This window comes from Magnolia sinica, chromosome 3 (genome assembly GCF_029962835.1).
Source record: "Magnolia sinica isolate HGM2019 chromosome 3, MsV1, whole genome shotgun sequence".
NCBI lineage: Eukaryota > Viridiplantae > Streptophyta > Magnoliopsida > Magnoliales > Magnoliaceae > Magnolia > Magnolia sinica.
Window position 1 is genome coordinate 99936205 of NC_080575.1, and position 12234 is coordinate 99948438.

A 12234-nucleotide genomic window follows, 5' to 3' on the forward strand; every position below is an offset into this window, starting at 1 on the left:
AGTGAAACCATACCAAGTTCAGATGCAAAACCAGAAATGTTCTGAAAGCACTGTAAATGACACTAGCTCTCGAGAATTACATTTTATACATTGTTGGCAGATGGGAAGAAGGCATTAACATTTCAACCAAAAAATAACAAAGCATTAGTTACCCAATCCATATCCATGAAAAAAAAAAAATGATATAAAAATCCAAATGAAATCAAAAAAAAAAATTTTGAGGTGATGATTTTATTTGGCAGCAGCTAAAAGGGAAGGGGAAAAAAAAAGCAACAGAAAAGAGACAAAGGACTACACTAAGCTAGAAATAGAGCCAACAAGCTCAAACACCAGGCCTCCACATCGGCAGCGCACTCCCTGATGAAATTAGAAACCTTACAAAGAAACCCACTTAGAAGACTGCTTATTCTGAAAACATCGATTATTCCTCTCACTCCAAACCAGCCACAATACTGCAAGTAACAATAGTTTCCATCTTTTCTTCCCAAGGCCCCCCCCCCCCCAAAAAAAAAAAGAGGAACCTTAACATGATCTGAAATGACCAGTGATAGAATCGGAAAACACCCAAGAGACATCTGCTTGTGAAGCATGGCATACCAAATTACATAGGTAAACTTGCAATGAAGAAGGAGATGATTGAATTGGCGACTGCAAGACAAAGGAGGCAAACATTAGGGAGTTAGAGATCATAATCCATTTGTAAAATAAATTTACTGATGCAAGACAACTAACCACTTGCTCTAAAAGCTCGAACTGATAGAGCATGACAATCAATCCCTTCATCTCATAGCCTAGGCCCCAGATCCCATGGGTTAGGACCTCGGCCGAACCCCTCTCATGGGACCCGCTTCACATGGGTTCCGCTTCGCAAGAGCCACCCGCCTCACATGAGTGGAGCCGGCCTCACACGGGCCGCCCACCCCGAGTATGCCCCTACATCCCATAGGCCATCCCACTCGAGCCCAGTGTGAAAATGCCCCTACATTAATCACCCCCGGTGAGGAGTCGAACACGAGACCTCCCGCTCTGATACCAATTTGATGCAAGACAACTAACCAATTACTCTAAAAGCTTAAACTGATAGAGCATGGCGAATCAATCCCTTTATCTCATAGCCCAGGTCCCACATCCCATGGGCCCCACTTCACACGAGCCACCCGCCTCACACGAGCCGCCCACCCCAAGTGTGCCCCTGCATACCACAGGCCACCCCACTTGAGCCCGGTATGAAAATGCTCATGCATTATTTAGTCAAAGAATAAGGTTGGTTCTCCCGAAGGTGTTCGCATTTCCAAAGTGCATTTATTGCCAGTAGGCAAATCCTCGACAGCGCCCCGATTGCGCATGAATGTTTGGATTTGTGCCTCAAGGAGGGAAGGCAAGTTGTAACTTGTAATCTACAAATTGGACCTTGAAAAGGCTCATGATCATGTGGACATCCTTTTTGCATTGCACACTAGCTCATATGAGTTTTGGGGTTAAGCAGAGGAATTGGATACAGTATTGTATCTCTTCTGCTAAATTCTCTATGCCGATCAACAATACTCTATTTGGTTTTTTTAAATCTTCTCGAGGCCTCCGTCAAGGTGATCCTCTTTCTCCCTTCCTGTTTGCCGTAGTGGTTGAAGCCCTACGTAAGATGTTATCTAAAGGCTTGGTCAACTGAGGGTCTTTTTGAAGGTTTTCATGTTGCAAAATTGCCCCAAGTGATTAATAATCTTTAGTTTGCATATGATACCCTCTTATTTTACGAGGCTTCTGAGCCTATGATGGTCAATTTGGTAATCGTTATTAGTTGGTTCGAAGTTGTGTCTGGCCTTAACAATAATCTCGCTAAAGTGAGCTTCTAGGTACTAATCTCTCTCAAAATGAGGAGTTCAACTTAGCTTATGTTTTTGGGTGTAAGGCAGGCTCCTTCCCATCTACCCATCTGGGCCGTTGTGCTTGAGTAAGCATGCCTTTGCACCTTTGGGACAAAGTGGTGGAGAGAATGAAGAGGAAGGTGTCTTCTTAGAAAAGCATCTCCCTTGGCGGTAAGATTACCCTCATTAAATCTTCCCTATTCAATCTCCCCTTTTTATTTCTTGTCTTTATTCAGTGTCCCAAGTCAATGTTGGCACAAATTGATTGGTTAAGGATTTCCTACAGCAAGGGGGTGCTTCCACCAAAAAAATTCATTGAATTGGAAAGAGGTTTGTCGGCCTATCGAAAGGGGGGGGGGGGGAGTATTAGGCGCCTCAAGGTGGCTAACTCGGCCCTACTGGGCAAATGAGTTTGGCATTTTAGTGTGGACCATATTCATTGTTGCAAAGTGTGGCTCCTCCCCTATGGGCTAGTGGATTGGGGAATCGTCCTTATGTTAAACCTCCTTTTTGTAGAAGTCCGTGACTTGTCTTGCTCCGTTATTAGTGTAGGGCCTGAGTTTCGCTATTAGGGAGGGGTCTAAAGTTAGGTTCTAGGAGGATGTTTGGCATGGAGATTCACCACTTATAACGTCCTTTCCTACCCTAGACAATCTTTATCCGCTGGTTGATATATTTGTTGCTAGTTGTGTTTCAATCCAAGATTCTAGGGGAGTGTGGCTTACCCCTTGAGCCGGAATCTAAATGATCTAAAATTCAATGATCTAGTGACCTTTTTGTCTTGTTTGCAGAGGATCTCTCCTGCTCCGGGTGTAAAGGACTCGTTCGTGTGGCGCTTCAACAAGTTTGTTGCCTTCTCGATGCGATTGTTATACCCGATGTCGTCCCAGATTGAACCCGAAAGCATCAATAGTCATATGGCCTTATTTTAGTCTTATGGAGCTCCTCTGAAAATAGCTACCTTTGTGTGGCTTACTGGGAGGAATAGGATTCTTACAATTGACAATTTGCACAAAAGATCCTTTATGATGACCAATGCATGTCCGCTCTGTCTGAACGCCAAGGAGTCTATCAACCATCTGTACATCCATTGTTCCTTCTTCCAAGTGGTGTGGTCCAGAATTCTCCGATCTGCATATGTGAGTTGGGTGATGCCTTACTCAGTCGAAGGTTTGTTCCATTTCTATCATCGAGGGCGGGTCTCTTGGAGCTTCCGAATGGAGGATTGCATTGCTAACTATCTTGTGGTCTATTTGGACTGAAAGGAATAACCGTTGCTTCTATAATCTGAGTGGTTTGGTTGTTGGGGTTAGAAACCGGGTGGCTTTATATTAAGGAGTGGGCACCCTGAGTTTGTATGTAGGGGTTCGGTTGTGGTTGGTTGGGCCCTCCTGTTTTGTTTTTATGGTTTGTTTTCTTTTTCTTTTTCTTTTCTTTTTCTTTTTCTTTTCTTTTTCATTTATCTAGCTTGGTTTTTTTTTTTTGCCCTTCAACATTAATACTATTGCATCCTCTTTCCAAAAAAAAAAAATATCGGCAGAGGAAGCCTTGAAATAACATCATGGTACAACCTCGACATCAAAGCCCAAATGAGTTGTTCAGTTTGGCCAAATCAAAATCCCATATCCAAAATCAAATTACAAAAGAAAAATGAGTAGGCAAGTCATTGGTGGAGTAAGTGAACACTTCTATAGAAATGAAATGAGAGCAAGACCTGTGGAGTGTAGGGTGTAGGGTCCATGCTTCTCATCAAATGGTCCCACTACAGTACATACTCTGGCCTGGAATTCAAGCTATTCCACTCCAAGTGGGTTGCACATGCAAGTCAAATGCCGACTACTGGCTTCTAACCACCCATTGCTTTCATACAAATGATTGTGGGAAAGAACCAAACAATCCACTAGCCAAGTGCCGCTGATCACCAAAAACCCCCCCTCAAATCTTCTTCCAAATTAAATAAATACCAAAACTCATAATGCTTTACACATACAAGCATATCCATGTGTAAGTTTAAAACAAAATAAACCCTAACAAAAATAGAAAATTACCACAATGCCCTTCAATCCCATCCACAACTCACTCAAATAGGATCGGAGTTGCATGATCTTCAGCTCGTTTGAAAGCTAACTCGCTAGGTTATCAAATAGGACCAATTTCGTGATTGACATCGTCTAGTACTCCAAAAGTGGCCCGCCAAGAAAGCAACTAGGAAACTTATTAAACACTCAATCTAACCCTAAAAACTAATTAAAGCAAATAAATCCTGAAAATAGAATGACCATTTGATTGATCCCATGAGACCCACAGTACAAGCTGACTGTTTCTTATCGAATTTATCATCAGACCATTGATCCAGTGCAGACCATCAATCAAGACAATCTGAACTGTTAGATAGATCAGATATTTGATCAACCAGCTTATCTGGCCGTTTGGTTGCATCAACCATATTACAATACGGATTGCTCGGCACTCATCTACCTCCAAGAAGTTGGCCACACCATGAAGACAGAAGATTACCTAGCGACCGTGAAAGTTTACTTTTGATCGCGTCAGCAGCCACCGCTTTTCTTTACAGTGTACACGCACAGTGAGTGGATCAGCTCAATCATCCATGCGAGGTGACCTTCAGGTGTGCCACGCAACTTTTTGAAGCATTGGATATCATGCACACATGCAATCTTGGCACTGATGAGGTAAGTGGATCAAATGCTAGTGCCCCACTCCTCGCGTGTGTGGTCGTGTGCGTGTTGTACTTGTACGTGGGATTTCGGAATGTGACCGAGTATACGTTTTTGCTTTTTTCCAAAAGATGTGACCGAGTATACGTTTTTGCTTTTTTGCCGAAAGATGTGACCGAGTATACATTATGCTGTAATCTTCAGATAAATGTAGAATTTATACAGACTTAAACGAATTTTGAGAGCGGAATGGTAAAAAATTCACCTAATGATGGTAGGGTTTGGACTTCTCCGAAATTCTCCTCTTCGATCTCTTCTTCTCGTTCTCTTTTTCTACCGATAGCTCGAGAAATCTTCTCCATAGTCGTTCCTCTGAGAGAACGTGATAGGATCGATATTCGACAGCGAATAGAAGAAGAAGAAAAACTAACTGCTCTCCGATCAAACCCTAGATTTCGCCGCACCTGGAAGGAGGAGGATATTTCTAACATGCGGCTGGTGCGTAATATACGCGCCTCGTTTGCTGCTGTCACAAGGGGACTTTCCCACGCTTTTAGCGCGTGAAGACGATCTGCAGGATCGGGTCTCGTGTTTTTATGCGGGCGCGCTCCGGTGGTATCGATACCACCGTAGCTTACGGTGCAACCGAACAGTTCTGGGGCCCAGTTGATTCATGCATAAAATCCAATACGTCCATCACATGCTTTAGCGTACATTAATCGTACATCATGACTCCATGAGGTGGCCCACCAAATGGGATGCAAGTTGGGAGGGAACGCCGACTCTTGATTTGTATGGAGGGTCCACCATGTTATTTATTTGAAATATATGCCATGCCGTAGCTTCATCTGCCCTGAATGAAGGATCCGACCAAAGTAGATACAGTTTTTAATTCGAGTGGCCCACGTGCAGGTTGCCCTACCCTACATGGGAAAGCCAATACAAGAGTGACATGTAGCATTTCATTAGACATACTAAGTGGATGAAATTATCTTCTTACGGTTTTAAAAGCTCAGTCCCAATAAAAGATTATGGAAGAAAACCTTGGGTGAAAAAGAAAATTTGAGATAGACAGCTTAGAGGCACCTACGAGTAAAACCTTCGTAAAAAGTAACCTAATAAAATAAAATTTTATAAAAGATAAGAATTTTAAAAAACTTTTTGACTACTATACTTGTTCCAGTAATGGAATAAGGATATAAATTAATGAGCTACAATATAACTCAATAAATAGTAGAAGAATGTGCTAGAGAAACAACCCCAATCAAAATTCTAATCAAGCCAACAAAACAAATAAACTTATTTTATCAATTTATACTTTATCTTAGCTTATCCTATGAGTAGCGGTAATTCTTATCCATAATCTTTAGTTGTAATCCAAGTCTACCCGTATATGCTGGATTTGTTATTTAATCCAATATCAAGCAGTTTTTTAAATATATGCATTCTTTTAGTTGCTCCTAGTGATCGATTATAAATTTTATTTTTTGTTTTATGTGCATTGGTATTTTGAAAGTCCTCTTTTGTGGAAGGCACAAGATTACTCATATTCGGAAGAATAACTTCACCCTTCAATTATCGTCTAATCGTTATCAAAATCTGCAAGTAACTAAATAAGAGACCGATCTTTTCATAATCTGGTCATATACTGTGAACATTGGGAGATCGGCGCCCACGGTGATTTTGTTATTTCTCTAGTCTGATGATGGGGGTTATCAAACTTATTTAGATTATTGATGCAAAGTAGACTTCGAGTCGCCATTAGCCACTTAACTCCAAATCCCGCAGTTGGCTAGAACCTGCAAAATATGTAAAGTTAGAGAATCCGAATATTCTCTTACTTTAAATTGACTCCTGATATGCGGTTCAAGATTTTGAGTAAGGGATCTCGGTTACAAAGATGGAAGGTGTTAAGCACCCTCTCTACCTGTATGAATGTACAGTCTCTGCTTCGTGTGATAAAATAATCTTAAGGGATGAAATGATAAGATAGATAGGACTAAGCAGAATCGAATTTCTGATATGGCAAGGTCCGGGAATTCGGCAAACCACAGAGTATACGTCTGAAGAGTGTTTGTAGGGATTTTAAAATAGATAATGATGATGGTGGAATATGGACTGGGGCGCCATGAGTTTATGATGTGACATGATCTAGGGTTCTGGCAAGTCACAAAGCATACATTCACTGGTAGTCTAGAAGAGCAAAGGGGTTGAGAAGGGAAGTGATAATGCAATTTGATGGATTATGAATGCTGGTAATGGTTATATGATCTTTGGCTTGTGCTTGAAAAGACTTGGATTTTTGAGACGCTATGACCGGGTTTAGCTCGAGCAGATGTATGAAGCTAAGGATGGGTGAAGAGGCTAGAAAGATAGGAATTTGAAGGTTCAAGCTCTCCTCACTCTCACGTGCTTACTCTCTCTCTCTTTCTCTCTAGTGATCTTGGTCATCTTCCTTCCTGCCCTCTCTGAAATGAGGATAAGTGAAGGCTATTTATAATCTTTTGAGATGGAATTTTGGTAATTCTAAGAGCTTTGGAGGGTGAATAATGTTGCGGCGACTTTAGATTAGTTGGGGGGAGGTTAATGCCACATGGTGCTTTCTTATTGATCTTTGGGCTTTGTAGGATAGTAAATAAGGTAGGTTTTTGAGTTAATAGTATGGGAAAGTTGACTCTGGGAGGGAGGAACAACTGTGTGCTTAGAGGGCACATTTGTCGAGGCAGGGTGGTAATCTGATTACCGCCCGGCCACCGTTGACTCCGAACTCCAGCTAGTGGGCTCTATTTTGGGCTCTGGGTATGACTTTTTAGGCCTTTTGGGCTTCTTGGCTTTTTGGGCTTTCTGGGTAACCTAAGTTGAGGTTTGGGGTAAAATGTGGGGTCTTGGTTCTATTCCTAAGGATCATTCATGCCTTGTCAAGCTACTAGCCTGGGTGGGGTGTCTACATATATGTTCATATTGGACGTATCTGCTTGTTATAGCTCTTGGGGTCAAAGTTAATCAGTTTGGATTGAGTCGCTATATCGATTCTGGCATGCCTGAATAATTGAAAACAAACCGAGCAGCCAACATTTGTTGGCACACCTAGTGGGACTCCAAATTACTTGGTTGACTCAAGTATATTTGACAGATTTAATCATTTGGAATCATGAGTTGAAGGGTGGTTGTAATATTTCAACAATCGTTGTTGTGGTTAACGAGCCTCCTACTCAAAAGGAGGAGGTGCAAGTCTAGCAAGTGCCTGAGCAAGAAGATCCACCACCTAATCCAGTTCTTGTTCCTCCAAATCCAAACAGACAATCGACATATGGAGTTGAACCTCTTTAGATTATGTCACTAGGGATGATTGATATGTGAAGGGGGATTCAGCACATCACTAGGGGTGTGCATCGAGTCGAACTGAGTTAAGCTGGCCTCATCTCACTCGGCTCGGCCATTGGCTGACCTCAGCTTTAACTCAGCTCGGCTCGGTCCTCAAGCCTGACTAGCCAACTCGGCTCGGTTCGGTCAACAGCTCCGGCCGAGTTTGAGCCAAGATCGAGCCGAGTTTGCCATTGAGGCATTTCCACAAATATCTGGACTATACCTTCAAAATCCCTCTGTATGTGAAATAGAAGCAATGGTTTTACGGGTATTTTATCAAACACTTTCCAAGCAACATAAAAACTAAGAAAAATCAGGAAAAAAGAGTATTTGTTTCATGTACATACCTTTCTTGCCACCAGCCACACTTTGTTGAGTCATTTTATCAAACACTTGGTGAGCAACATCAATGGCAAAGTAACCAAGTCACCGAATTGGTTCGATCCAAGTTCGATTCGAGCTGGATTTGATCCGAGTCGAGTCGAGTCGAGGCCTGCTCGAACTCATTTTCGAGCTTAAAAAAATCAGCTCGACTTGGCTCGAACTCAATATCGAACTGAGTCGAATCAAACTTTTTCTAGTCAAGTCGAGCGAGCTAACTGAGCTAGCTTGGTTCGTGTACACCCCAACACATCGCAAAACTATCATGAGTTTAGACAGAATACTTGTGAGTTCAGGCTAAGGCTTTTCAATAAGCAAATGGTCGGCCACACGGAGAGCATGAATCGGTTGGTAGCTTTGTTCGCTGAAAGAGCATGTGCTGCACCTCAGCATCAGGCCGATGCAATTTCCGTTAAAATTAGGCCACCTATACCACCATTTCAGTCAATATTACAGATACTTCCATTATAGCGAAATATACCACATGTCCATATCACTGATCCAATACAGGGTGTGCGAAATTCACCGATACCGGTAGATTTCAGACGTCGTAAGCGTATTATTGTTCACAGCATATGAAATTCCTGAACGTGAAAATAAGAACTTAGTACATAAAGCCGAGAATTAAGGGATGCTTGTGGGCGTCCATTGCCTATAAATCAATTGTATAATGGAAAACAATGTCAGGATGGTCATGAAGTACCTCCAGTTGTTGCAGAACAATACTGGTAGTATGATTAAATTGTTCAATTGGTTCAGGAAGTACGAGGCCAAGTTTTTTGCTGAACTACTATTATAGTTTATCATAAGCCATATCCTGATTAGATCGACCAGGAATATCCATGCATTGTCGAGGAATTATCGACCTAACTTTGCGTTGTTTATAGGTGATAGGGGCCAATCGGCCGTATAACACATAGGTCGATCTACCATACGATTTAGAGAATTGGCCAATAATTACTATTACAGAGTACAGTTTTTCGGTCATTCACTCGTTGGGGTAGCCTTTACTCAGTATTACAACTTGCTATCGAATTTCGTACAAAACTGACAAGAAATAAAATAAAATTTTCATGCTCAGTTATTTTATAAGAACAAAGAAAATTTCACGGTTGATGTTGCTCATGTTTTACAATATTACCAAGGGAACCGGTCGAGAATTATATTACTCGATTTAAAAAAAAAAAAAACCGATGCAAGGTAGTTACGATCTAGGTGGAATTCATATAGTTGGCTCACGATGGACTGGAATTCATGTTTCGAAAGAAATTTATCGGAACAAAAATCATAGGTCATTATGATTTGACCAATAAGGTGTCTTGATGTGAAGCCTTGCTTCAAGAATCAACGAGGCAAAGGAATTCATCGGCATGGTCATATTATAATGACCATAATTATGATGTTGTATTAGCTAAAATAGTGATAAACAACCATTCATATGTTTAGCTTTAGTTATAACAAGGATAATGACAACTTGTAATAAAAAAGTTCAGATATCTTACACATTTAATATTTCTCATGCTTATGAAAAAATTTATATTATATTAACTAGCAAATTTATCAAATTTCCAATTAATTACAAGATTCCAACAGTCGAATAACTGGGAAAAAAAATAGTATAAATGTAATATAACTCTGTCACATTCCACTAGCAAATGTATTGTTTTCAGGAATTTATTTATGATAATATCGATATAAGGGTTGCTAAATTTCATTAAAAAAAGAAAAAAGAAAAAAGAAGCAGTACTAATCAATACCGATCCATTTCCATCTAGCATAGAGATCAATATGACCACCATCAATCCTCAAATGATGGGTTCAGTCGTGACAAATGATTGATCTCATAGTTCAAATGAATCAGCTCAGGGAGCAAAACTGCATGAGAAGCGTAAGGCTCGAAACAGCAATCGACTAGACCAAGGCATATTCAGGTGCAACAATGTCAAAATATCAACAACTTTGTGATAAGTGCGTGATGGCGACTCAGATAAATGAGAAATCTTATCAACTGAAGTATCTAGTAAGACAATTGACCAATCATAATCCTAATGAAGTAAATGTCTTATATTCTTAGACGAATAAATATTTCAACGATTACTCTCGGACTTTTCAAGGGCAGAAGATGGTTAAAACCCAGCTTGTCATAGAAGGTGTTTGGAAAATATTAAATCATCCAATATTTTCAGTGATGCTCGAGGAGATAACCCATACTCAAAAGCGACATTGGCAAAACAACATGCAGCAAGGAGAAGATAGTTAGTTGTTGCTTTGGACCAATCCCATGAGTATTGGCCAACTCGACCAAGGTTGGTAATGCCAGAGTTAGAAGGAGAACAACATATATTAGCCGATATGAAAGAACCGACCTGTATGAAAATCCTAGTTATGATAAAACAATCATGAACATTGAAGGATTGACTGAATACCTCATTGATGAGGAGTTCTCGGATGATATTTTGATTGAAGAGTTTCTTGCTGAAGCAAGAGAGTTATAATATTCTTTTAAACTAAACAAAGGAAGCATAGTCAAAGTTGCACATGAAGTAAATACTCAACTAAATTTATAGACAATTGGGGGGCAATGTGCGAATTCAGTCATACAATTTGGCTAATTGCCACAAATTACATTGGATTGTAATATGGTGTTGGCTTTGCCATTAAGTTTATAGGCTAAACCATCTCAGCCAAGCATAATGAAAGGAGACGTGGAACAATTAGGCCTACCAACTCCAAGGAGGAAGCCAAAAAAGTGTCAACCATGATGGTCGAACCAGCGTCCCCTTCTAAAAAAATCTTTATTAAAAGACCGACTCTTACAATGACTCAACATTTGAAGCCATTGTATATTTCCGTTCACTCGGAAGTACGTCCGACCACTCGGGTTATGGTCGATAATGGAGTTGTTGTTAATATTACACCAATCAAAATAATGGTTAAACTCGAGAAATACTCAAGATGACCTTACCCCAACAGAAGTCATAATGAGTAATTCCACTGGAGAAATAATACAGATGCATAGTGTTTTACTAGCTGAATTAATGGTGGGAACTAAGAGTGTCTTAGTTGCTTTCTTTGTAGTCAATACTTCATCAAATTACAATGCTTTGCCTGGACACAATTGAATTCATTCATTCTCATGGAGCCCATCATCACTGCACCAATTCGTAAGTTTCTGGAATCAAGATGGAGTATAAACTAAATTTGGCTAATAATAAACCATTTATAGACATGTCTAATGCATTTGAGACTTAATTCAATGGAAATAAGATCAGACCCATACAATTTACCAAGTGAGACAATAATGGTTAACCAACCGGTATTGATGGTAGACTTCACCCTAATAATATCGTACAAGATAGTGCTACCATGATTCGATTGAACCAGGAGTCATCGAAGGCCATAAATCTCTTCCGTGCGATTACAAGATGCACAGTTGAAGAAATTCCATGATAAAATAATCATCGGTCAATTTTCGAGTTTACAGCCATAGTACAAAGCTTGAGGAGAATTTATGAAACCAATAAAATGAGTATTTTGTTAATATGGGTAACGTAGCTGTATTGGCTCGTCGGGAAGCTAAAGATGGTGTTGAAATGAATGATTTGAAGATATCTTTAGAGAAAATTTGGAAGATTCTCGGGTTCAAGTTCAAGATCCTCTGATATAAATTAAATTTTGGAACAAAACAACATCCTAAACCTATTTTTATAAGTGGATTGATAGATTCCCAAACACAGGTCAAACTCCTTAATTTACTTACAGAGTTTGTCGATTGATTTGCTTTAAATTATTGTAACACCCCGAAAATTGGCACCATAGTACATAGACCCCGATCCCGAGTTTCCTGGTATTAACCAAATAAAACGCACATGTGACCTCGTTCATATTCACACTTATTTTTCACACGAGTAATTGGAGTTGCGCAATTCAAATTAGCAAACCCAAAG

At 40.2% G+C, this 12234-nt stretch overlaps 1 protein-coding gene across 3 annotated transcripts in view; it reads right to left on the reverse strand.

Annotated features, from left to right (window-relative positions):
• LOC131240394 (uncharacterized) overlaps window positions 1-5115 on the reverse strand; it is a 28008-nt gene extending 22893 nt beyond the window's left edge. Inside the window, exon 1 of one of the 3 annotated variants that reach the window (XM_058238593.1) lies at window positions 4806-5111. In XM_058238593.1, coding sequence (XP_058094576.1) covers window positions 4806-5031 — 226 coding nt within the window. In that variant the 5' untranslated portion in view covers window positions 5032-5111. Of the gene's footprint in view, window positions 1-4805 lie in introns of all 3 variants that reach the window. The other 2 variants (XM_058238591.1, XM_058238594.1) reach the window with 2 other exon arrangements.
• Window positions 5116-12234: the final 7119 nt, after the last annotated feature.